Below are 27,264 nucleotides of genomic sequence, written 5' to 3'. Positions count from 1 at the left end.
AATGTTGGTAGCAACACTACTTTTAGATGCATAAATCAGGAAACGCCATGACAAGCCTTAGGGCTACAATACCAAATGTATACACACAAAAATACACACATAGACATCTTAACGGTAGTCGATGAAGTAGTGCTCATGTCCGATCTTGTCAGATGAGTGCTATATTGTAAAATGATGCAGCTGAGTTAGGTTAAAATCAAATAAAAGTAACATTCACAGGCAAAATGCATTAAACTTCTCCAATAATTTACATAGGTTTTCAGTCAATTGAAAAATATGCAATATTCCATTTCTGCACTGACACATATTTGCAAAAATAGCTTCTTAAACTGCTTTGTATTTTCAGCCTGTTATTCACATAAACATAATAGTTTAAAATACTCAACGAAACATAGAATAAACAGAGATTTTAAATTAATTCCTTAAGAAACGACATTTACAGAGAAAAAATAATATACATCTCTGCTATTTCTTTTATAACATCGGTACTACTTAATATTGATAGATAGATTTGAAAATAATTGAGAGTTTCAGGTAGTTTAATCAAGGGTGAAATCCAAATTTATTTAATAACCTTTACCAAGTTCAGTGTTCACCATGCTACCCCACCCCAAGGGATCATTCTTCATCTTTAACCTTTGACCTGTGAACATGGTTCAAGATATCAATAGGGCTTCTAACTAAAATAACAAAGACATTTATAGAGTAGATTAATATTAAGCAATTCAAGTTAGAAATCAAAGCTAATTGCTTTTTTTTCCCTTAACCAATTACAAAGTTTGTATAAACCCAGGTTTAAAACTATCTAAGTGCTTTCTCAACTGTGATATGATAACTCAATCGAGTCCAGAAGGGATCTGGAATGAGCTAATTGGGGATCAAAATCAACCAACCACTTGCTGAACCCCAATATATAAGTAACAGTTAACTTCAACAAAAAATGCAATTTAATCCAAAAAAGGTCATTTTATTACAAGGGTCTGACATTTTAATGTATACAATTTAAAGCCTTTCTCTCACCTTCAGTGCAGTACCTCCCCATATATCCTGTGCTAGAACAGTCACAGGTGACTTCCCCTTCGATCAAAGAGCAAATTCCACCATTTTCACATGGGCTTTCGGTGCAAATGCCTTCCCTGACCAGCTTCACGAATTGACTCCCCAACAGCACCGGTGCAGAGTCCCCATATTTCAAGTCTTCGATAAATCCCTTAAAAGGAGGCTTGCTTTGCACCCCATTCAAAGTTAATGCTGACTTCCGAATATCCTGTGGGACGCCTCCTATGAACAGATCACTTACAATCTTCATGTACTGCCGCTGTGGCTTGACTTCGGCCGACTTCGTTTCTCCGTCCAACACGAGAACTGTTCTCAGGTTATTGCGGGATATCATGAGAAAGTGCCATTTGTCATCACTCACCGGCTTATCCATATTGATCTCAGTCTCAAAGCAGTCAATGCTCAATTTCAGCTGAATTTTCCCCTCCACTATCATCAGCTGCACAAAATCGCAGTATCCTCCGTCGTCAAAGTAAAGCATCAGAGCGCTGGAGAGCTCGGTTTTGAACTGGAAACTTAGATCGCTCCTGGTGCTTGCATCCCAATGCGCATAGCGGGTCCACAGTCCTGGTGCTCCAGTAAATTCAATGCCCAGGCAAAGCCCCGCTAAAGAACTTAGTAACAGCGCAAAGCAGAAGGAATCCATGTTTATCACAAGATGCACAAAATCAGTGGAACGCAGGGAGAAAGCAAACTGTAGGACTGCTCACAAAAGATGCAGTTTGTTGGAGAGGATTAAATCCACATTAATAGAAATGCTCATTTGAGAGGTTATTTTAGCCTACGTCAACAGCGTTGGTTAGGTCAAATCAAACAAAGGCAGAACACAGGATGGTTACGGTTTCCCGAGCTTTTAACTGTAGTCAACCCACATCAATTCATTCATAGGAAGCTTCTGATTAGAGCTGAGAAATTGTGAATGTGCTGAAGTCTTCAGTAGGTGGCTGGCAATAAACAAGTAAACTGGGATTTCAATCAAACCTCAAGCTGTCAAGGCTAATTCTGCCATCTACAGTGAAGAGGCACTATTTTGCCTGTGATTTTTATTTTTGTCAAGAGTTCACAGATTAATCCTTACATCAGTTTTTGTGTGTCGCAGCCAGAATCCAGACACACCACATGATGCTGGGATACATTTGCAGTTGCCACTGCCTCAAAGAAGCCACAAACCTTGAATCTTGCCTCAAAACCTGTAAAGAAAATTAATAGATGTCATTAAAAATCATAAATACTATTTTCCAAATTAATCAGTTTTTCTTGGTCTGTGTACTGATTACGCTTTGATACCACAATCTTAATAAACAGCACATTTATCCAGGATTAGCAAATTAAATCTGTTGTGAACTCATTGGAAGAGTATAACCTGCATAAATACACAACTCTATCAGCATCATTTCTGTACACTAAAAATTACAATGCATTAATATTGACACAGTATATCACATTCTGGTCTAAAATATTCATGAAAGAATTCAGATCCCAGACAGAAAATTGTAAACCTGTGTATATGGTTAGAACATAGAACATTTAGAACATTATAGCACAGTATAGGCTCTCCAGCTCATGATATTGTGCCGACCTTTTAACCTACTCAAGTATCAATCTCCTCCAAGAGGACTACAACCTTGTCATTGGGTTTAGAGGCTTGCATGCTTCAATGACCCGGAGAGGCTGGAGTCAGGGCCCTGTGCTTCAGCACTTGGTAGGGTCACCCAAACAGGTCAAAGGGTAGAGGCCAGACCAAGAGTGCTCCACCAGTCCTCCAGGTTTGGGGGTTCAGCTCAGGGAGAACAAATCTGACTGTTCAAAAAACAACTGTTACGGAAACAGCAATGAAGAATCCTTCTATACAGACAGAGATGGAGGACCTTCATTGCTGCCCTAAATGCCAACGGCAAAATAGGCAGTAAGTAACTAATACCAATTTAACCCTTCCTTCCCACATAGCCCTCCATTTTTCTACCATCCGTGTACTTATCTAAGATTTTCTTAAATACCCCTAATTTATCTGCCTCAGCCACCACCCCTAGTGATGCAATCGATGGATTAATTCTGTTCCTCTGTTTTGTAGTCTTATGACTTTACATGCACCCCAATTGATTTACCATTGTCTGAAAAAATCTCCTCGCCAAAGATTTCTTAAAAACCAGAAAATGGGTTTGTAATTATATCTATTGTGAGTTTGATGCTCATGCCATAATAGAGATACATTTCACTTGTTGACAACAATACTTCTACTTATATGAAATTGTATAGCAATAGGGAGAAGGCTATTATGCCTATGATGACCCCTTGATCATTTCTGGTAAAATGGCAGTATGCTCAGATGCAGCAGCCTCTCCAGGTGCAAACAAAGGTGTAATTGTTCATCTTTTAAGCCTTTTTAATGATTGCAAGTCACTGTGGGATACTAAGAACACCAGGTACTGCAGACCAGCAAGTTGTGTGATAGCAGTGGAGCCAGACTTGCTACGTGCTGTGTTTCCTGCGTCCCCCACCCAAGGAGGGAGGCCTCGGAGCTGGTGCAATGGTCCAAAAATGGTGCAAATGATGGTCTTGGTTGTTCTTCTTGTGAATGCAAGACCCTGTTGGACATTGGTAATGTAGAATACTGCAAGTCTGGTTCACTGGTGAGATTTACAGCAGGAGAGCCGCGTGGCATCAGTTGTCATGCTGACCAGCCTCTCATGATGCGGGTCGCCTGTTGCAGCCGTGCAGCGGAGGAGATGCCAGAGACACTGTGGCGTGGCTGGGTTGGGTGCTGGCCTGTCCCGTTGGTGCTACCCTCCAATGTTCACTCGATGGAAGACAAGCTGGATTGTGTTGGTCTGCGCCTACACTAGTTCATCTCAAAGAAATGCTGCATGCTTGTCCTTGCAGAAATGTGGCTCCAGAACAATATGCCGTGCACCATCAATCTTCAAGCCATGACACTCAGGGACTTGGATGATATTATTTATTTTTCTTTGTGACTGCATATTTTACTGCTATTGTGATTAAATGTGGTATATGAGCACGTGGCCAAGTGGTTAAGGCATTGGACTAGCTACCTGAAGGTCGTGAGTTCAAGCCCCAGCCGAGGGAACGTGTTGTGTCCTTGAGCAAGGCACTTCATCACACATTGCTCTGTGACGACACTGGTGCCAAGCTGTATGGGTCCTAATGCCCTTCCCTTGGACAACATTGGTGTCATGGAGAGGGGAGACTTGCAGCATGGACAACTGCTGGTCTTCCATACAACCTTGCCCAGGCCTGCGCCCTGGAGAGTGAAGACTCGCCAGGCGTAGATCCATGGTCTCGCAAGACTAATGGATGCCTTTAGATGTGCCTTGTGCTGTGTGTGACTGTTGGTACTGTGTTTTGCACCTTGGCCCCAGAACAACACTGTTTTCTTTGACTGCTTTCATGAATATAGTTGAATGATAATTGAACTTGAGCTTACCACTGCTACCAATTCTGCCATTCTTTCCTCACAGACCTACAAAATCCATGTTTTAATACATACATTTAATTCCCATTTGAAAATTACAACTGTAACTGCTGTCACTCTCCAGTCCAATGCACAAGTCCAAGGCTTACTGTGTGACAGATGGTGCAGCATTTGTCAACACATTCCATTGCTGGAATCCATGTGCAGCCCAGTCTTGCTGGAATGTGGCAGCTTTATCGAGGATAATGCCACTCGGATTCTATGCCAGGTGAAACATGACTTGGGATTTTAACTCTTGAGATTTCAAAGGGGATTTCACACCTGAGGAATAGAAGGCAATGGAGAAATAGTTTATATAGTAATTATTTTACATCAATGTTTATATTTTCATACAGGTAATTCTGTATTTTTAATTAACATTATTTAATCTTTATTTTGACATTCAATCCTGAAAATGATTTCAGAACTGAAAGGCTTGTCATATGAGGAAAATTTGATGCTCTGGGCCTGTACTCAATAGAATTCAGAAGAACGAGGGGTGACCTAATTGGAACCTATTGAATGTTGAAAGGCCTTGATAGAGTGGATGTTTCCGAGGGTGGGGGAGACTAAGACCAGAGGACACAGCCTCAGAAAAAAGAGGCATCCTTTTAGAACGGAGATGAGGAGGTATTTCTTTCACCAGAGAGTGGTGAATCTGTGGAATTCATTGCCACGGGTGGCTGTGGAGTCATCGGGCAGATTTAAGGCAAAGGTTGATAGATTCTTGATTAGTCAGGGCATGAAAGGAAATGGGGAGAAGGCAGGAGATTGGGGCTGAGAGGGGAATGGATCAGCAAGGATGAAATAACAGAGCAGACTTGATGGGCCAAGGGGCCAAATCTTCTCCTATATCTTATTTTTTTTAAGTATTTACTTGTGGGCCATGTGGGTAATGCTATCAGAAATCAGGGCAGCACGGTAGTGTAGCAGTTAGTGTAACATACAGTGCCAGCTGTATGATTGGGGTTTAATTGTACCATTCTCTGTAAGGAGTTTCTACAGACAACGTGGGTTTCCTCGGGATGCTCCAATTTCTTCCAACATTTCAAAGTCATAGGGGTTAGTAAATTAATTGGTCACGTGAGTGTGATGGGGCAGTGTGGGCTCGTTGGGCTGGAAGGGCCCGTTACTAAGCTGTATCTGTAATTTAAAAAAAAATAACCCATTTATCTCAGAATCTTTGCGCCCCCCCCCCACCAACTTGAACCACCTTTCCATCTCGCCCAAGTGAGTACAGGCACGTAGGGTCTATGGGTGTGAACTCCAGTGATAAACCATGTCCATCAAGACCTTCCCCAACAGTTTTCAGCACCTATTTTAAACGTTCCCTGACCCTTGTTGGTCCAAAGTAAAATTTGATGACTTCCAAAGTCTCTCCACCTCGCTGAGCGTTCTCATTGCTACTGCAGCAATATGTACGTAGAGCCTCATAAGATGCCTCTATGGCCTTTTGCACAGAGATAACCCATCTGAAGGCATTTCTTAGGAGTGTCATTAAACAGATCGGATGTTTGGGTGAACAGGAAGGGAGCACCTCTAGTAAAGGGGCTTGTCATGTCCGTTCCGAGGCAGCACATTCAACCTTGGTCCCCACCAGACACTCAGCTCTCACCTCTGGCTCCAACAAGCTGTTTGCATGCGTCAGTGGCCACACTCTGGTACACCGAGTCGACAGGTGGGCTAAACCAGGTGAGGGTACCAGTGGCCTCGTACCCCGATGAGATAGGGACACGTCTATCCTAGCATGCGATATCAGCTCTGGTGAACTGGGTGGCTGAGATCTACAGTGAGATTCAACATCCAGGAAGGCGGTTCTGCGACGCTCCGTGGAGAGCGGCAGGCATGATGAGGCACGGAAGATGTCTTGGTCATCTGCTGCACCCAAGGAAGACCCCAATTTGTGACACTTGTTTGTATCAGTGGACCCAAACTTCTGAGGTCAAGAAAGTGGAACTGACCCAGTTCAATGGCTCTTGCACTTTAAAAACTCCCCCACACAGGTTTCCTGTTATCATCAGACACTATCAGTTAAACAAATGGATGCTGAGCTAAATAAGGAAACTTTAGGACAGAAGTGTAATGAAAGAGGTAAGTTTTTAGGGCCATCTTAAAAGAGGAAGGGGAAGACAGAATTATTTAGCTCAAACACATCCTCGTGCTGACTGTACTAATCCCATTTGGCTGCCAGTATTCCTCTTTGTTCTTCCTATCCAAGTACATATCCAAATGCTTTTGGAATGTAATTGTATATGTGTCATCTTCTCTTGAAGCTTATTCCAAATAATCCCTACCCTCTATGCAGTCAACCCTACCCCTCAGATTTTTCTTCCCTCTCACTTTAAACCAGTGTCCTGTAGTCCTAGACACCCCTGGCATTGGAAGAGGATTCTATCTACATCCCTCATTACCTTATAAACCTCTATGAGCTCACCTCTCAGCCTCTAATGTTCCCAACCTCTCCAATCTCTCCTTATAAAACAGATGTAGAGGAGAAAAGGAAGAAATTATACTGTTTGCTATACCCAAGAGTAGTGGAACTTCCCCAAGAACCCTCACAGAACTATATTCTAGACATAGTCAAATATATGTCTATAGAATTAGAATATAGAACAGTACAGGCCATTCAGCCCATAAAGTTATGACGGCCCATTAACCTACTGCAAGATCAATCCAACCCTTCCCTCCTAAATAGCCCTCCAGTGTTCTATCATCCACGTACCGCTCTAAAGGACGCTTCAATGTCCCTAATGTATCTACCTCTACCGCTACCCCAGCAGCACATTCCATGCACCTACCATTCCGTGTTTAAAAACTTGCCTCTGACATCCCTCCATACTTGCCTCCCAACTCCTTACAGTTATATACACAAGAGATTCTACAGATGCTGAAGATCCAGAGTAACACACAGAAGATGCTGGAGAAACTCAGCAGGTTAATGCAGCATTTAAGGAGAGGAATAAAGAGTCGATGTTTCCGGTTCAAGACCATTCATTCAGCCTGAAACGTCGATACTTTATTTCTTTCTATAGATGCTGCTTAACCTGCTGAGTTTCTCCAGCATTTTAAGTGTGTTGCTTTAAAATGAGACCCACTTGCATTAGTCATTTTTGCCCTGGGAAAAAGTCTGTGGTTGTCCACTGTCTAATTACTCTCAGTGGCCATTTTATTAGGTACACCTGTATACAGTACTACTCATTAATGCAAATATCTAATCAGCTAATCATCAGGCAGCAACTCAGTGCATAAAAGCATACAGGCACGGTGAAGAGGTTCAGATGTTGTTGGGACCAAACATCAGAATGCGGAAGAAATGTGATCTAACTGACTTTGACCATGGACTGATTGTTGGTGTCAGATGTGGTGTGGTGGTTTATCTCAGGAAGTGCTTACCTTCTGGGATTTTCACGCACAACAGTCTCAAGATTTCACAGAGAATGGTGCGAAAAACAAGAAACATCCAAGGAGCAGCAGTTCCACGATTGAAAATGCTTTGTTAATGAGAGAGGTCAGAGGAGAATGACCAGACTGGTTCAAGAACTACAGGAAGGCAATATTGATTCAAATAACCACTTGTCACAACAGCAGAGTGCAGAAGAGCATCTCTGTACACACAACACATGGAACCTTGAAGTAGAAGGGCAACAGCAGCAAAAGACCATGAACATACACTCAGAAGTCATTCTATTAGGTCTTGGAGGTACCTTATAAAGTGGTCACTGACCTTGTTACAGAATCATTGAATCTTGCACAAAAGCTGAATTTAAAGGGCATTCTCAAAGGACTTGAGTACAAGATCTGTGTGCAAATGGGATGGTTTTAAACTCTGTAAAGTCAGGAATAGAAGAAAGTATGATATTGACTTTCAAAGGGCGAAGAATCTGATGAAATAAGCAGGCAACATGCCAGATGAAAGTTCATGCAGAGAACTGTTTCATGTTGCTGGGGAAATGACGAGAAGCATTACAACCCAATTATTATAACACCGAGGAAAAGAAAGGTGCGTGAGGTGTCTGTAGGTGATGTATTGGATCCTTGACTTTATAAATACAGGCTTGAGAACAAAAGTATCAAAATTACTCACAAACCTTTCTTGAAATATGAGAAGAGCCCAGATGGAGATTCGTACTTCAACTTTAAAAAGGATGTTAAGATCCTGAGATTTACTAGAACAGGACTAGAGGTGTGTTCAGTAGTCACTGTTCTTATAACAGCAGTAAAGGTTTAAGGGGAATTGTATGAAGGTTAATGTGATAAAAGGTTTTCATAGAGTACTGACAGAATGGTCGGTAATCAGCAGAATAAGTTTTAGGTTTTTTTAGAAAAAAAACAGCAGTAGCATATGGAAGTAACTAGACCCGTGACTAGTGGTGTACCTCAGGGATCTGTGCTGGGACCATTGTTGTTTGTTGTCTATACCAATGATCTAGATGATAACGTGGTAAATTGGATCAGCAAGTTTGCTGACGACATGAAGACTGGAGGCATTGTGGGCAGCGAGGAAGGCTTTCAAAGCTTGCAGAGGGATCTGGACCAACTGGAAAAGTGGGCCAGAAAATGGCAGATGGAATTTAATGCAGACTAGTGTGAGGTGTTGCATTTTGGAAGGACAAATCATGGTAGGACATTCACAGTAAATGGTAGGGCACTGAGGGGTGCGGAGGAACAAAGGGATCTGGGAGTTCAGATACATAATTCCCTGGAAGTGGCATCACAGGTAGACAGGGCTTTAAAAGAAGGCTTTTGGCATCCTGACATTCATAAATCAAAGTACTGAGTATAGGAGTTGGGATGTTATGGTGAGGATGTATAAGACATTGGTGAGGCCAAATTTAGAGTATCGTGTGCAGTTCTGGTCACCTAACTATAGGAAGGATATCAGTAAGATTGAAAGAACGCAGAGAAGATTTACTGGGATGTTGCCGAGTCTTCAGGAGTTGAATTACAGGGTAAGATTGAACAGGTTGGGACTTTATTCCTTGGAGCGTAGAAGAATGAGGGGAGATTTGATAGAGGTTTACAAAGCTATGAGGGGTATAGACAGAGTAAATGCGAGTAGGCTCTTTCCACTTAGAATAGGAGAGATAAATATGAGAGGGTCATGAAAGGGGAAAAGTTTAGGGGGAACATTAGGGGGAACCCCTTCACTCAGAGAGTGGTGGGGGTGTGGAATGAGCTGCCATCTGATGTGGTAAATGCGGGCTCACTCTTAAGTTTTAAGAATAAATTGGATAGGTACATGGATGGGAGAGGTCTGGAGGGTTATGGACTGGGTCTGGAGGGTCAATGGGACTAGCAGAATAAAGTTTCGGCACAGACTAGAAGGGCCAAATAGCCTGTTTTCTGTGCTGTAGTGTTCTATAGTTCTAAGTAACACACAAAATGCTGGAGAAACTCACAGCTCAGGACTTAACTATGGGCGGGAATAAACAGTTGAAGTTTTGTGCCGAGACCCTCCACCAGAACTGGAAAGGGAGTGGGCTGAAGCTGGAATAAGAAATTGTGGGAGGGGAAGGAGTAGAAGCTGGCAGGTAATAGGGAAAGTAGGTGGGTGGGGGAGGAGGGATGAAGTAAGAAACGGTAGGTGACAGGTGGAAGATGTAAAGGGCTGAAAGAGGAATCTGATGGAAGAGTGGAGCATGGAAGAAACAGAAGCAGTAGGGGAGGTTTCTAGAAAGAGGAGAAGGTGTAAGAGGGGGAGCCAGAATGGGAAATGGAAAAAGAGGGAAGGGGAGAGGGAGAAATCACTGGAATTAGGAGAAATCAATGTTCATGTTGTCATGCTGGAGGCTACCCAGACAGAGTAAAAGATAACATAGAAACATAGAAAATAGGTGCAGGAGTAGGCCATTCGGCCCTTCGAGCCTGCACCGCCATTTATTATGATCATGGCTGATCATCCAACTCAGAACCCAGCCTTCCCTCCATACCCCCTGACCCCTGTAGCCACAAGGGCCATATCTAACTTCCTTTTAAACATAGCTAATGAACTGGCCTCAACAGTTTGCTGTGGCAGAGAATTCCACAGATTCACCACTCTCTGTGTGAAGAAGTTTTTCCTAACCTCGGTCCTAAAAGGCTTCCCCTCTATCCTCAAACTGTGACCCCTCGTTCTAGACCTCCCCAACATCGGGAACAATCTTCCTGCATCTAGCCTGTCCAATCCCTTTAGGATCTTATACGTTTCAATCAGATCCCCCCTCAATCTTCTAAATTCCAACGAGTACAAGCCCAGTTCATCCAGTCTTTCTTCATATGAAAGACCTGCCATCCCAGGAATCAATCTGGTGAACCTTCTTTGTACTCCCTCTATGGCAAAGATGTCTTTCCTCAGATTAGGGGACCAAAACTGCACACAATACTCCAGGTGTGGTCTCACCAAGGCCTTGTACAACTGCAGTAGTACCTCCCTGCTCCTGTACTCGAATCCTCTCGCTATAAATGCCAGCATACCGTTCGCCTTTTTCACCGCCTGCTGTACCTGCATGCCCACTTTCAATGACTGGTGTATAATGACACCCAGGTCTCGTTGCACCTCCCCTTTTCCTAATCGGCCACCATTCAGATAATAATCTGTTTTCCTATTTTTGCCACCAAAGTGGATAACTTCACATTTATCCACATTAAATTGCATCTGCCATGAGTTTGCCCACTCACCCAACCTATCCAAGTCACCCTGCATCCTCTTAGCATCCTCCTCACTGCTAACACTGCCACCCAGCTTCGTGTCATCCGCAAACTTGGAGATGCTGCATTTAATTCCCTCATCCAAGTCATTAATATATATTGTAAACAACTGGGGTCCCAGCACTGAGCCTTGCGGTACCCCACTAGTCACCGCCTGCCATTCTGAAAAGGTCCCGTTTATTCCCACTCTTTGCTTCCTGTCTGCTAACCAATTCTCCACCCACACCAATACCTTACCCCCAATACCGTGTGCTTTAAGTTTGCACACTAATCTCCTATGTGGGACCTTGTCAAAAGCCTTTTGAAAATCCAAATATACCACATCCACTGGTTCTCCCCTATCCACTCTACTAGTTACATCCTCAAAAAATTCTATGAGATTCGTCAGACATGATTTTCCTTTCACAAATCCATGCTGACTTTGTCTGATCATTTCACCGCTTTCCAAATGTGCTGTTATCACATCCTTGATAACTGACTCCAGCAGTTTCCCCACCACCGACGTTAGGCTAACCGGCCTATAATTCCCCGGTTTCTCTCTCCCTCCTTTTTTAAAAAGTGGGGTTACATTAGCCACCCTCCAATCCTCAGGAACTAGTCCAGAATCTAACGAGTTTTGAAAAATTATCACTAATGCATCCACTATTTCTTGGGCCACTTCCTTAAGCACTCTGGGATGCAGACCATCTGGCCCTGGGGATTTATCTGCCTTCAATCCCTTCAATTTACCTAACACCACTTCCCTACTAACATGTATTTCGCTCAGTTCCTCCATCTCACTGGACCCTCTGTCCCTTACTATTTCTGGAAGATTATTTATGTCCTCCTTAGTGAAGACAGAACCAAAGTAATTATTCAATTGGTCTGCCATGTCCTTGCTCCCCATAATCAATTCACCTGTTTCTGTTTGCAGGGGACCTACATTTGTCTTTATCAGTCTTTTCCTTTTTACATATCTATAAAAGCTTTTACAGTCCGTTTTTATGTTCTCTGCCAGTTTTCTCTCATAATCTTTTTTCCCCTTCCTAATTAAGCCCTTTGTCCTCCTCTGCTGAACTCTGAATTTCTCCCAGTCCTCAGGTGAGCCACTTTCTCTGGCTAATTTGTATGCTACTTCTTTGGAATTGATACTATCCCTAATTTCTCTTGTCAGCCACGGGTATAAAGTCAGGCTTCTATGGAGGTGAATAAACAGTCGACGTTTCGGGCCAAGACCCTTCCTCAGGACAGAATATGAGGCGTTGCTCCTCCAACCTAAGAGTGTATTCGTTGTGGCAGTAGAGGAGGCCACAGACCAAAATGTTGGAATTTTAAGAGAAGTAGAATTGAAATGGGTGGCCACCAGGAAATCCTGCCTGTTGCAGTCAGAGCGAAGGTGCTCGGCAACTTAAGGAAGGACATTTACACAGCATGTTGTTGAGGTTCGAATGCATTGTATGAAAGGTAATGGGAGAAAGAATTAGAAATATCCTAGAGGAGAAAATGTACAAAGTTATGAGGAAAAAGTAGGAGCCTTGTGCTACTTAGATCTTCAAAAGAGGCATAGCAGAGATGATAAAATCCCTATAAGGCATATCATGTCATTAATAAATTTGATTAACTGTGCAGTTACAATATAATCTGCATTTATTACAAATGCTCAGCAGTTGCAGTTATTTTGTCTGTTCATTAATTTAGCATCTATCCTCTTTGCCTCATTTTACATTAAAATTTATATTAAAATATCCTTTGCATTTCAAAGAGGAATAACCAAGGAACTAACGGACATAATTAAGGACTGTACATGATAATCACACCCACACCACTCTCGAGAATATTAAGTACATAATCAGGTCCCTCGTGAGAATGAGACCAACTACATCATCACTGTCTTCTAAAAAAGTTAATTTTGCAAAGCACAAAATGCAGCTGAGGTATTCTTTTAACTTATTTTTAAAAGAAATTTAATGCTAAAATCTAATTGAAACTTAACAATGGCTATACTGCATGTTCTAGGTTTCCCAGATCATTGACCATCTGCTTTAAGAATTGCTTTCATTTATTTTAAAGGAAAGACAATCATTATTAATTATTAAAGCCATCCATTTATCTCAAGTCAACCAAGGGTTATGTGCTCTATTTCAAGCTTGACACAGCCAGTAACAAAAAGAATTTACATTGAATTGCATAGACAAAGCAACACAGTGAATATGGTATCATAATAAAAAGACAAGAGATTCTGCAGATGCTGGAAATCCAGAGCAACTTACACAAAATGCTAGAGGAACTCAGCCAGTGAACGTCTCCTAAACCCTTCATCAGGGCTCTTAGCATAATAGTAATGTTGCTTCATCAGGACTGGAAAGGAAGGAGGCAGAATGCCAGAACATGTAGGAGGGGGGTGGCGAAGGAGTACGAGCTGGCAGGTGATTGGGAAGATGGATAGGTGGGAGGTGATAGGTGGAAATGCTAACGGGCTGAAGAAGAAAGAATCTGAGAGGAGAGAGGAGAATGGAATATGGGAGAAAGGGAAAAAGGGACACCAGGGGCAGGTGATGGGTCAGTGAGGAGAAGAGAGGGCTAAGCGAGGAACCAGAATGAGGAATGAAAAGACAGAAGGATTAGAAAAATTAAGGCATCCGTTAGTCTTGCGAGACCATGGATCTGCGCCTGGAAAGTCTTCACTCTCCAGGGCACAGGCCTGGGCAAGGTTGTATGGAAGACCAGCAGTTGCCCATGCTGCAAGTCTCCCCTCTCCACGACACCAATGTTGTCCAAGGGAAGGGCATTAGGACCCATACAGCTTGGCACCAGTGTCATCTCAGAGCAATGTGTGATTAAGTGCCTTGCTCAAGGACACAACACGTTGCCTCGGCTGGGGTTCGAACTCACGACCTTCAGGTCGCTAGTCCAATGCCTTAACCACTTGACCACGTGCCCACTAGAAAAATTATGGCAGCATAATATAATCAAGAGATTCTGCAGATGCAACACGCAGAAAATACTGGAGGAACTTAGCGGGTCAGGTAGCATCTATGTAGAGGAATAAACAGTTGACGTTTCTAAGATCCTTCATCAGGACTCATAGCACAATTGCTACATTGCTGAACCAATAATCCAGAGAATGTCCATAACATTCATGTTTAACCCTCAGATAGCAGCTGGAGGATTTAAATTCAATTGGAGTAGAAGAAGCCACAATTACTGATGGCACCATAAAGTTCACCAGTATTAAAAATACTTGATTCTGTCCTTTGGAGAAGAAAATTAGATGTCGTTAAATGTGACTTCAGGTCCACAAAAAAAAGCAATTAAAATGGAAAATAATGACTTTCAGAGGGCAAATAATTTGGAAGGTAACATTAACTGCTCAGGAACGGTTGACGGATGGCAGCATAAAAGAGAATCACAGAGAGATATGGGTGGCACTGAAGTGCAGCGGTTAGCGTAAGGCTATACCACGCCAGCAGTAAGATCCGTAAGGAGGTTGTCCGTTCTCCCTGTGACCAGGTGGGTTTCAAGTTCAAGTTTAGTTGGCATTCAACCATGCACATGGATACAGCCAAGTGAGACAGATTCCTCCAGGGACAAGATGCAAAACACATTAGCAACAGCCACGTACAGCACATATAATCCTCCGGGTATGCTGGCTTTCTCCCACATTCCAAAGAGGTACAGTTGGGAGGATTAGTGAGACGTGGGCATGCTATGTTGGGGCCAGAAGCATGACAACACGTACAGGGTACTCAGAACAATCCTCGCTGATTTGGTTTGATTTGATTTGATGTAAGCGACGCATTTCACCGAACGTTTCAATGTACATGTGACAAATAAAGCCGATCTTTATCCTTAGGTAAGTGAGCAAGAAGAAACTCGCACAACCTGGTTAAGATATTAACAATAATGCAGCCAGTATAGTAGCATAGCAGTTGGGTAACACTACTACAGCACCAATGAACTGGGTTCAAATCTGCCTCTGTCAGTAGGAGTCTGTACATTCTCCCTGTGGGTTTCCTCTGGGTGCTCCGGTTTCCTCCCAAATTCCAAAGATGTATGGGTTAGTAAGATAATTTTTCACATGGGTGTAATTTAAAGTACAAAGTAAATTTATTATCAAAGTACACACTGTGACCATATACTACCTTCAGATTCTTTTTCAGTAGACAATAGACAATAGGTGCAGGAGTAGGCCATTCAGCCCTTCGAGCCAGCACCACCATTCACTGTGATCATGGCTGATCATCCACAATCAGTACCCTTTTCCTGCCTTCTCCCCATATCCCTTCACTCCACTATCTTTAAGAGCTCTATCTAACTCTTTTTTGAAAGAATCCAGAGAATTGACCTCCACTGCCTTCTTTTCCTGCAGGCATTCTCAGTACAAAAGACAAATACAAGTGAATCAATGAAAAACAGCGCACAAAGACTGACAAACAGCCAATGAGCAAAAGACAGACTTGCAAAAGAATTCAAGGAATAATAAATAATCAAGTAAGTACTGAGAACATGAGTTGAAAATGAGTTCACAGGTTATGGAATCAGTTCAGAGTTGAGGTGAGTGAAGTTCTCCACACTGATTCAGATATCTGGTGGTTGAAGTGTAATAATTTAATGGCGTGAGCTTATTGAACCGGAAGGGTCTGTTATTATGCTGTATCTCTAAATAAATTAAACAATAAATTTTTTTCTCAACTGCCAGAAGGGAAATGCGTGGAATGGAGCATAATCCATCAAGTAGCCTCTTTGAACTATTATAAAAGGATTATAGCCACATTTTCCCAGATCTTATCAATTTTTATGTTGGTGAGTCCAACTGAAATATTCCGCTTACAGAGTGCAACACTCCTCTAATGTCATCATAAGTAGATCAATTTCTCATTGCCCTTGCTGACTGCAAAATGGCAAATGTGTATGCATACATTACAGTCACATCAATGGAAATAGATTCAATATAATCAAAGACTGGAACATGAACTGCAATTTCTCCTTTCCCAAGTCTTTACACCCAACTAAGCAAGTGTATAGAATGCCAAGGCATATAATTTTAGAAAGCACAAATCTCTGATGACAGATTAGTTTTGCAAACAAATTCCTGGCAGGAAGAGGCACTTAGCAAAAAAGCTTCGCAATCAATTACTTGGAGAAGGAATGTTGTTGGTATTACAAACAAACAATTAGAACAACATCCCACAAACTGCATGGATAAATGGTTTAGCTATGGTTAGATCTCAGAGCTAAATCAGAATGACAGGAAGAATTTTCCATCTTTCCTTTAAATAACACCATGGGGATTTTCTGAGACATAAGAACACGTATAATAGCTCAGCTGAAGAATGCCACTTCCGTTAATGCAAAAGCTCCTCAGCACAAATCGGTAGTGTTCACCTTGAACATATCTCCCCAGTCCTGAACATATCCCCTCCTGTTTTCTCTCCACACCAGTGACTCTCCATCTCCAGTGATCCATCAGTTAAGCTGATAAAGTTTGTGGACAATGCCACTGTTATTGGACTCATTACCAGAGGCGACAAATTCAAGTACCACCGAGAAGCAGGCAAGCTACTGTCCTGGTGCAGTTGCAGCAACTTGGAACTGAATGCCCTCGAAACAATGGAGACGCATAGTGACTTTAGGAGAAGTGTGTCTCCTTGCCACACACTCATCATCAACAACTCTACAGTCTGCACAATTTCAGCATTCAGGTTCTTGGGCATCACAGGACCAACGTTCCCTCTAAGGTGTGCACGTGCACACGTCTTTTGCTATTAGTGCACAAAGGAATTTAAACTGTGCACAAAAGGTTGTCACCCTCTACCCTGTTAAGTATATTTCATGATTGTATACAATCACATTTCCTTCCGTTTCTGATGTGGATGGTGTTGACAACGTGGAGTTTGTGATAATTTGTCTGCAGATTTTAGAACTGGCTTATTTGTACTGTTTTTACTGAAGAAATTATTCAGCGCACACGTTGTTGTTACTGGGCAAAAAAATTACACAGCACAAGATTTTTGTGCACACTGGTCATTACAAATTAGAGGGAACATTGCACAGGACCTCATGTGAGAACCGTATCTTTTTCATGAACAAAAAGGCTTGGCAGAGGATGTTCTTTTTTGCGGCAATTGGTAAAATTCCATCTTCACCAGAAAATACCAGTGCAATTCTACACTGCCATCATAGAGAGAAGCCTCATTTCAGCCACTTCTGTCTCGTTTGATGCAGGATCCACTCACAATACATGAAAAATACAGGGTACTGTCAGGGCAGCGGGAAATGTCATTGGTTGCAGTCTACCATGACTGCAGGACTTGTGTGTGTGCCCAGGATAAAGAAGCGAGCAGGAAAAATATCATTGTGGACACCACCCACCCTGCAAACTGCCTTTTTCAAAAGCTCCCTTCTGCTTCTGGGCTAGTAAAACAAAAACTTCACACCATCTTAAAAGTTTCTTCCTTCAGGAAGTTAATCTGATCAACCATTCTCGTTGCTCTGCCCCCTCCCCCTGTTATCTCAGTCACTGCACTGCACCATAAACACTCTAAACCACTTTTTATAATGTTATTTACATTGTAAACACATGCTGGTATTTACATATTTATCCACATTTTATTCTGTATCCATACTTAAACCGCTATATATGGCAAATGAAGTTGATCCTTGAATAGCCGATTTCCCTTCACTGACCCCCCTCTACAATTTCAGGAAAGATCTTACTCACGCCCTATTTTATTACTGTTTATGCAAATTTATTATCTAGCTTGAAACTCGGCATTCTTCCAAGTAAATCTGATCGAGCAGTTTTCCTCATCTTCTACTTAAACAGCAGACCCACTGGTGTTTTGTTTAGCACTCAGGATACATTCCCTAAAACATATTTTATATAGTTGTAAGAGAGAGGGAGAGAGGGGGGAGAGGGAGTGAGGGGGAGGGAGGGGGGGAAGAGGGAAAAAGATTTATTTTTATATATATGTATACGTATACACACACACACACACACACACACACACATACACACACACACACACACACACACATATATGTGTGTGTAAGCTGGCAGGGATTCCTGCCCTCACAGCAGCACACAGTCAGAGCGGGTATTTTTTATAAACATACAATGTGAGATATATTTATGGGTATTTGGACTGGAGTAGAGTACCATAATGAATCAGCACTCTACCAGGGAGTGCACAGTGCACTATATATAACCAGCGATTTTAATTTCAAACAATTGAACAAACATATCTTCTTCCCATCAAAATCATTGAGCACAACTTTATAGCTATCAAAAACATCTTAAGCAAAGACATAGAAAAGCTTCATCATTGCAAAAAGTGCTTGAGTTGCCGATAATGGGAAGACAGTGTGTACTGAGCAGACAGGAACTGCAAACCGACACACTGTCCATTACCGCTGAATGAGGCAGAAACCATCTGTCGATGTGAACCACCTGGCAGTTTGCAGCACCTAATAAGCAAACTAATAAGACAAGGATAAGCTTTTTCAAACAAAGTGACTGCTCACAATCAGGGCAGTCTTGACGCAATACATTTGAGTCTTTCAATAATATTCTTATCTTTTACTCTTTTGTTTGAATACCATATTTACTCATAATCCTGAATTCAAATGATGTCAAAATTATCAGCAGGCTTTATTTAATTTTAGCAACAGTTATTACCCATCAGACTCCTGAACCAGTGTGGATAACTTCACTCATCTTAACTCTGAACCGATTCTACAACCTGTAGACTCACTTTCAAGTAATCTACAACTCATGTCCTCAGTATTTATTTATATATTTTAAAATTTGGACTTGTTGTCTTTTTATATATTGGACCTTCTCAGTCTTTGTCTACATGTAGCTTTGCATTGTTTCTATTGTATTTATCTGTTCTACTGAGAAAGTAAAGGCATCCGTTAGTCTTGCAAGACCATGGATCTGCGCCTGGAAAGTCTTCACTCTTCAGGGCGCAGGCCTGGGCAAGGTTGTGTGGAAGACCAGCAGCTGCCCATGCTGCAAGTCTCCCCTCTCCACGACACCAATGTTGTCCAAGGGAAGGGCATTAGGACCCATACAGCTTGGCAACAGTGTCGTCGCAGAGCACTGTGTGATTAAGTGCCTTGCTCAAGGACACAACACGCTGCCTCGACTGGGGCTCGAACTCACGACCTTCGGATCGCTAGTCGAATGCCTTAACCACTTGGCCATGTGTCATTCTACTGAGAATGCCTGTATGAAAATGAATCTCACAATAGTATATAGTGATAGTCAGTGGCCACTTTATTAGGTCCATCTGTACAGCTGCCCGTTAATGCAGATATCTAATCTGCCAATCATGTGGTTGCAACTCAATGCATAAAAGCATGCAGACATGGTCAAGAGATTCAGTTCAGACATTTACAAATTGTTATGTGCTGTTGATGGTACCGTGTGGAAGACAGGCAGGAAGATAAATTAACACACATCAAAGTTGTTGGTGAACGCAGCAGGCCAGGCAGCATCTCTAGGAAGAGGTACAGTCGACGTTTCGGGCCGAGACCCTTCGTCAGGACTAGGGTCTTGGCCCGAAACGTCGACTGTACCTCCTAGAGATGCTGCCTGGCCTGCTGGGTTCACCAGCAACTTTGATGTGCGTTGCTTGAATTTCCAGCATCTGCAGATTTCCTCGTGTTTGGAAAGATAAATTATGTAGTTAGGAAAATGCAGGCAGTTATTAATGAAGTAGAAAAATGGGGATGTCGGTTTAAATTTTCTGTTTAAAGACTCAAGTTACTTGTTTATCTAAAAGAAACATTACACCCATATTTGATCTCAAGTTATACGTTAAAACTCTAAAACAAGAGTCAGCAGTAAAGTTTCTAGGTCTGTGGATGGAGACAAGGCTAGCATGGAAGGTGATGCGAAGAAAATTCTGGTGAAAAAGCCCTAAATGTACCCAGGACCTTAGTTGTGTCTGATTGGGATGTGAGCAGGAGGCCACTTTAACAAATGTATAATTGCTTTAATCAGATCTGTCTTTGATTATGGACGTGTTGCTTATGGGTCAGTCTCACCAGCAGTCTTAAAGACCCAAGATAAAGTTCAAACTCAAGCATTGAGATTATGGTGTGGTGCTATTGAGTCATCCCCATTTTCAGCATTACTGGTAGAAATGTGTGAAGTACCTTTATATCTACAGAGATTACAGTTAGCAATGGCTTATTACGTTAATGTACCATAAAGTTGGCCATCCAATATTGGCAACATTAGTAGAGTGTTGGAAGCAACATATCCATAAGGTCTTTAGTTTTGGGTGGCTGGGAAATGAATGGGCACAAAACCTTGGGATGCCTAATGTGGAATACGGTCCCAGTGTAGCCCTTTCTGTCTCTCATCCATGGTTTTTCCCTTTACCTGTGGCTGAGTTTGGCCTTCAGAAAAAGATCAAGATGAGGAGTGATTGTACATCAGTGACAGGTTGTTCAGGTGTTCAAAGTACATTTATTATCAAAGTTCACTTTATACAACCTCAAGGTTTCACCAAAACAAAGATTCCCAATAGAATCCATTAAAATAAGGGAGGGAACGTCGACTCAGACCATGAGAGGCCTGCGTTGGGCATTTTCATGCCTTACAAGGTGCAGATTGAAGTCTGTGTGGGGCGCCACTCCTCGCACAAACACTAGAGCAATGTGTGGTTAAGTGCCTTTCTCAAGGACACAAACACGCTGCCACAGCTGAGGCTCGAACTAGCAACCTTCAGATCACTAGACAAACACCTTAACCACTTGGCCACATGCCCAACAAAATAATAAGACCCTCAAATGCCCAATGTGCCAAAAAAAAGCAGCAAATAACATTCAGATCTAGGCCTATGTATACCTATGGGTCCCCACCCATGTTGGGGTTCAAGGAAACAAGGTGGCAGACCTTCTAGCCAAGCAACCAATCAAAATTAAGGATATAAATGTAATGGTGTCTTTGCATAAAGGGGAGGTGATAGCCAGTGTTAAAAATGTCTATTGTTCATTCTGGCAACATAGTTGGGATAAGGAAAAAAAAGAATAGCATTTATATAAAATTCAGAGGATGGTGGGAACTCAACCGGGAAGTGAGTATAAAAGGAGAGAAGAAGTTACACACATTTATGTATTAGTCATACTAGGCTGAATAATTCCTTATTCAGAATTAATATGCATGATACGGGCATTTGTAAGGAGAGCACTTGTCATGAAATAGTGAAGTATATATTGTTTAAATGCAGCTCCTATAAGGTGCAAAGGAAACATCTAATTGCTAAATTAAGATCTTTGGGACAGACACAGTTTAACATGGAAAGTTTTAGGATATCACTGTCATCATAATGTATACAAAAGCGTATTTGACTTTCTCAAAAGCATTAGACTTTTTGATATTATTTTAGTTTAGTTTGTTTGGGTTGGGGGGGGGGAGAAGAAGTCTTCTCTGAACTTCTCCAACTGTGAGAAGTTTGCACGTTCTCCCTGTGACCCCATAGACTTGCTTCAGATCCCATTCACATTCCAAAGGCATACAAGTTAGTAGTTTCTTTGGCCACACGGGTGTAATTGGGCTACGTGTGTTTGATGGGCCTGAAGGGCCTTTTACCATGCTGCACCGCCAAATAAAAATAGAGTCATAGAACATTATCACACAGAAACAGGCCTTTTGGCCCAGCTAGTCCATGATGAACTATTAATCTGCCTAGTCATCAGTCATGGAACATAATAAAATCTCTAAATAAAAAATAAAAAACTCTGACCCCAAAAAATCTAGTCTTATTATTTCCTACATCAGAATTACGCCAAAAAAGTCCTAATCCTGAAACATTAGTCCCCTTTCTCCTACCACAGATGCAGTCTGCTCTGCTGAGGACTTTCTGTTTATCTTGCTTTTTGATAGGCTGCTATACTTTATACTTTACACTATATTGTCACCAAACAATTGATACTAGAACGTACAATCATCACAGCGATATTTGATTCTGCGCTTCACACTCCCTGAATTACAAATCAATAGTAAATATTAAAAATTTAAATTGTAAATCATAAATAGAAAATAGAAAAGGAGAAGTAAGGTAGTTCCAAAAAAACCGAGAGGCAGGTCCAGATATTTGGAGGGTATGGCCCAGATCTGGGTCAGGATCCGTTCAACAGTCTTATCACAGTTGGAAAGAAGCTGTTCCCAAATCTGGCCGTACGAGTCTTCAAACTCCTGAGCCTTCTCCCGGAGGGAAGAGGGACGGAAAGTGTGTTGGTTGAGTGGGTCGTGTCCCTGATTATCCTGGCATAAGAGTTTGATCTGATTGGCTGGCCAAGTGACTGTCAGTCGTGGATCCTACTGTTACATTTCAGATCAATTGGAAATGACCAAAAGCTTGATAAACAAGCTTCATTTTAAAGAATGCAATCGATCCAGGTCACTGCTTTAAACATTAAAGGGAGGGGAGAGGGATAGTTCACACAATCGGTGGCAAAGCTGGGGCATCTTGGGAAGGGAAGTTGTTTACTCTTTAAATCACTGAGCTCGAGAGGGAGAACTAAACTGAACATAATTCTGGTTATTTAAATTACAGAAGCAATTTAAGTTAATTGCCACAAGTAGACAACTATCACAATAATAACCCAGCTGCCAAGCACTGTCAGATCTAGTACTTTCCTTCAAGTTTGTCTCTGTTGTCCCCTCATCAGCATTCAACATGGAAATAAAGATGTAGATCAGCAGAGGGATCAATGGATCAGTACATGTGAAACAGAATTAAATGGAAATAAATTCTTTCACCCATACCGCTGTAGCCTTGATGTCAAAAAAATCACATGACAATTAAGGTGGGAGAAGGGTGGGGGCTTAAAGCAGAAGAAAATTCCATGGAAAGAATCAACTTCAGGCCAAATTCTGTGCTGTTCTCACGGACAGAAAAAACAAGCACTCAAGCATATTAATCTCCCTTTTCAGTTGCAATATGCCAAGGCAGGAAGATTAGAGCAGGATATGCCAACAAGAAATCAGTGGAAATCTTAACAAAAATTTGTCATTTCCTAATGGTGAATGTTGATATGAACAATTTAAAATTATCTTCAGTCCTAAAAGCTATAACTTGCTTTCATATAACAGAAGTAACACAATAAAATGTCCCAAGATGCTTTGCAAGAGCAAGATAAATCATAAGTTGATATCAGCCTACATCTTCTTCTTCTTCATGTGCCTCGTGTGTTATAAGCTTGGGCGATCATGGCTCTCCATATCGAACGATCCCTCGCAGCGTCAATGATATCTCGCACATTTAGATTTGTTAGTTCTTTCACAGTGTCCATATATTTTCTTCTTTGCCTTCCTCTTCCGCGTTTCTCAGGCATACAGCCTTGTAATGTAAGGCATTCTATTTCTCCCTTTCTGATGACAATGGCCCAGGAAATTAAAGTTTCCTCTCATTTAATATTCTCATTAAAGATCTTTTTGTATGGGCATGTTGGAGTACTGTCTCATTAGTTACCCTCTATATGATATTTTCAGCATTCTTCTAAGATACCATATTTCTGTTGCTTCTAAGTTTCTTTGGAGTTCTGGTGTTATGGTCCATGTTTCGGAAGCATACAGCAAGATTGACCAGATGTAACATTTTAGTAGGCTAAGCCTTGTTGTCATAGAAATGTGTCTGTTGGTAAAAATGGGTTTCATTTTTTGGAAGTTGGTTTTGGCAATGGCAATTCTTCTTTTTACTTCTACTTCTAGCATCTTATGATATAACCTATGTAAGATTTTTTTTTAATGTAAGTACAAACAGCCAAAATCAAGAGATTTATTTTACAGCAAAAAGAGCAGACAGTGAGGCAGAAAGGTTGAAGTGTTGTAGAAGTCAGGGTCAAATGGGCCAGTGCTAATGAAGGAGTAATTGAATTTGAGGATAAACAAGAGGTTCGACACGGACTAGAAGGGCCGAGATGGCCTGTTTCCGTGCTGTAATTGTTATATGGTTATATGGAATTTACAGAGGTCCTATAATAGCAGTACAAAAATATCTACTTACATATATTTTTGGAATGCCGTTACACAAATATACTTATAATGGTTTACTGTCTGTTCATGAAGCCTCATTAAGTGAAAAGTACTTGGGTTTCCAAAAGCACGAAAACGATGCATTTGCTTCCTAATTACCATGGGGAGATGTCATGGTAGCCTAATGGTTAGCACAACACTATTACAGTTTGGGGCTCTCTGGAGTTCAGAGTTCAATTCTGAAAACGTCTGTAAGGAGTTTGTACGTTCTCCCTGTGAACTGCCTAGGTTTCCTCCAGGTGCTCCAGTTTCCTCCCACAGTCCAAAGACATACCGATTGGCAGGTTAATTGGTCATTGTAAATAGTCCTGTGATTAGGCTGGGGTTAAATAGCCGTGGGTTACAGAGCTGCGTGGCTTGTTGGGCGGGAAGAGCCTGTTCCATGTTGTAATCTCTAAATAAAGTAAAATAATTCCCGCCAAAGCTGTAAGGAGTTTGTACGTTCTCCCCATGACTGTGGGAGTTTCCTCCAGGTGCTCAGGTTTCCGCCTGCATTTCAAAGATGTACGGGTTGTGGGCAACTTGGCACTAGAAGTGTAGCAACACTTGCGTGCTGTGAAGCTCAATCCTCACGGATTTTTTTTGACGAACGTGGCACATTTCACTATATATTTCGATGTACAAATGACAAAGGTAATCCTCATCTTTACAAAAACAGGATGCATTTGTTTGCTGCAATAATAAATATGGATGTGTTAGCATTACGTCTTTGTTGTTTTAGATGTCATTACTGTGATCCTAAGGCAGTCTCGCTAAATTAAGATAATGAACTACCTCACCCAGAAGTGTGCAAGAACTTGCTTTCCCTCTTCAACGAATTTAAGGAAATTGGAATGGAAAGGTCACACACTCGACTCAGTAGGCAGGAATATACAGCGTGCAGGCAGTAACAAGAGATAAACTTTTCACATTTGCACACTCCAACGGCAATACCACTGGGCAAAAGAAAATTTCTTAATGTTATTGCAACCCATTCTAAAAACGCATACATGCATATAAGACCATAAGACATAGAAGCAGAATTAGGCTATTTGTATCATTGAGTCTACTCCACCTTTCAATCATTGCTGATTTATTACCCCTCTGAATGTCACTCTCTAGCTTTCCTCCTGTAACATTTGATGACCTGACTAATCAAGAATCTATCAACCTTCACTTTAACTACGCCCAGTGACTTGGCCTCTACAGATGTCTACGGCATGTAGAAGTAATGGAATGTAAAACTTCTGCCCATGGTAGAAATCTTCAATTTTCAAATCACTTTTTGACATATGCACAGGAAAGTTGGTACTTATGCGGAAAAGTGCAAATAGAAATGTAATATGTATTCAGAGCTGCAGGTTATGCTGTGTCTCACACATGAATAGCAGTTTACCTATCCCAGTAAATAATACCATGCAACTAAATTATGTGAAATATAATGCAAGCCTTTTACCACCTGCTTATCATTGTTAATTTAATGCACACTGCTATTAAGTTTTACGTTTTGGTAATGGATAGCCCAACCAACATACAACTACTAATGTTACACGGATCCAGATTATTAAGGCTCCAGCTGGTATCTGTTATTGTCTCAAAACCACCGTGTTGTAAAGGAACATGAGTCAAACCCTCACCCTGTGAAAAGGCTCCTGGCTCTATACACAGATTCAGTTAATGTGTCTGAATCTGAAATAACAAAACATGACAATAGATCTTTACATTAATGGTGGTAATTAAAGCTGCCCCTTTACCAAGTCAAAGAGAAGGCAGCTGAAACCACTGGAAAGGGAAATATTTTATTGTTGATCATTCTTTGTTATACAACCCATTGCTTTGAGACTAGCTGTGCATCAGTCTACGCATGCTGAGCTATAATGTCATCAAAGGGACCGGATAAGTTTGTCACCATTACTACATCATTATTGAACAGTTCTGTATACCTACACCATACTCACAGAAGAATCAATGCTTCACAAATGACTACTGAACTTTGATGCTTTTAAATAGCACTTTTCATACCCTCAGTATCTTCAAAAACATTTTGCAGAGAAGTAAACCCTGGCTTGAAGTGCAGTCTTGTCCTAATGCTGGGAAATGTGGCAGACATGGAGATTAGCTTTATTGGTCACACATACAGTGAAATGCATTGTTTGTGTCAAATCAAATCAGCGAGTATTGTGCTGGGCAGCTCGCAACTGTTGCCACATTTCTGGCATCCAGAATGGCATGTCCATACCTCACCAATCCTAATCCATACTTCACCTGAATCTGGGAGGAAAGTGCTTTGAATAGCTGATAACAAAAACTCCATTCCTGCTACACTGGACACGCACCCATATGGTTACCCACAGAACTGCTCTACGGCAGATGCCATAACATCTGTCATGCACCAGGCCCTGGCACACCTAGAAAACAAGGACACTTGTGTTAAAATGCTCTTTCTGGATTTCAGTTTGGCATTGAACACTATTGTCCCACAGACTTTGGTGAACAAACTCCTACTCGTCAATCTAAATTCTCCCCTGTCCAATTAGAAGTTGGACTTCCAAACCTCAGATAATAAGGATGCACAACTGCTCTTCCATCCCTATCATCCTCAACACAGGTGCCCCCCCACCCCCCGGGCTGTGTGCTGAGCCCATTGCTGTACGCTTTGCTCACACATGACTGCACAGCCAAGTACCTGAGTAATCACACTGTCAAGTTCGCCAATAACACAGTATCACCAACAACAATGAGATGGCCCACAGAGAGGAGATGGAAGAGCTTGAAGCCTGGTGCCAGACAAATAACCTCTTCCTCAATGTCAACATGATGAAGGAGTAGGTTATTGACTTCGGGAAAACTTGCACCACTCACACCCCCCTTTACATCAGCAGCACAGCTGTGGAAACTGCAAGCAGTTTCGGACTCCTAGGAGTACACGTCCTGAAAGACATCTCATGCTGCCAGAACAAACCATACACAATCAGGAAAAGTTCAACAATGCCTCTACTTACTGAGGGGGCTGAAAAGAGCTGGTCTATGCTCATCT

At 41.7% G+C, this 27,264-nt stretch overlaps 1 protein-coding gene across 24 annotated transcripts in view; it reads right to left on the bottom strand.

Moving 5' to 3' along the window:
* The window catches only part of nrxn3a (neurexin 3a), a 2,332,164-nt gene that overhangs the window by 2,273,600 nt on the left and 31,300 nt on the right, over positions 1-27,264 (bottom strand). For all 24 annotated transcript variants that reach the window (XR_010017469.1, XR_010017470.1, XR_010017471.1 and 21 more), the window contains exon 2: positions 1,021-2,249. Coding sequence is in view for 19 of the 24 variants with exons in the window: in XM_063044591.1 (XP_062900661.1) it covers positions 1,021-1,705 (685 nt within the window). In the remaining 5 variants the exon portion in view is untranslated. The remainder of the gene's footprint in view (positions 1-1,020; positions 2,250-27,264) is intronic.

Source organism: Mobula hypostoma, chromosome 1 (assembly GCF_963921235.1).
Source record: "Mobula hypostoma chromosome 1, sMobHyp1.1, whole genome shotgun sequence".
Classification (NCBI taxonomy): domain Eukaryota; kingdom Metazoa; phylum Chordata; class Chondrichthyes; order Myliobatiformes; family Myliobatidae; genus Mobula; species Mobula hypostoma.
The sequence above is the reverse complement of the archived record's forward strand: the minus strand, read 5'-3'. Positions and strand labels throughout refer to the sequence as shown.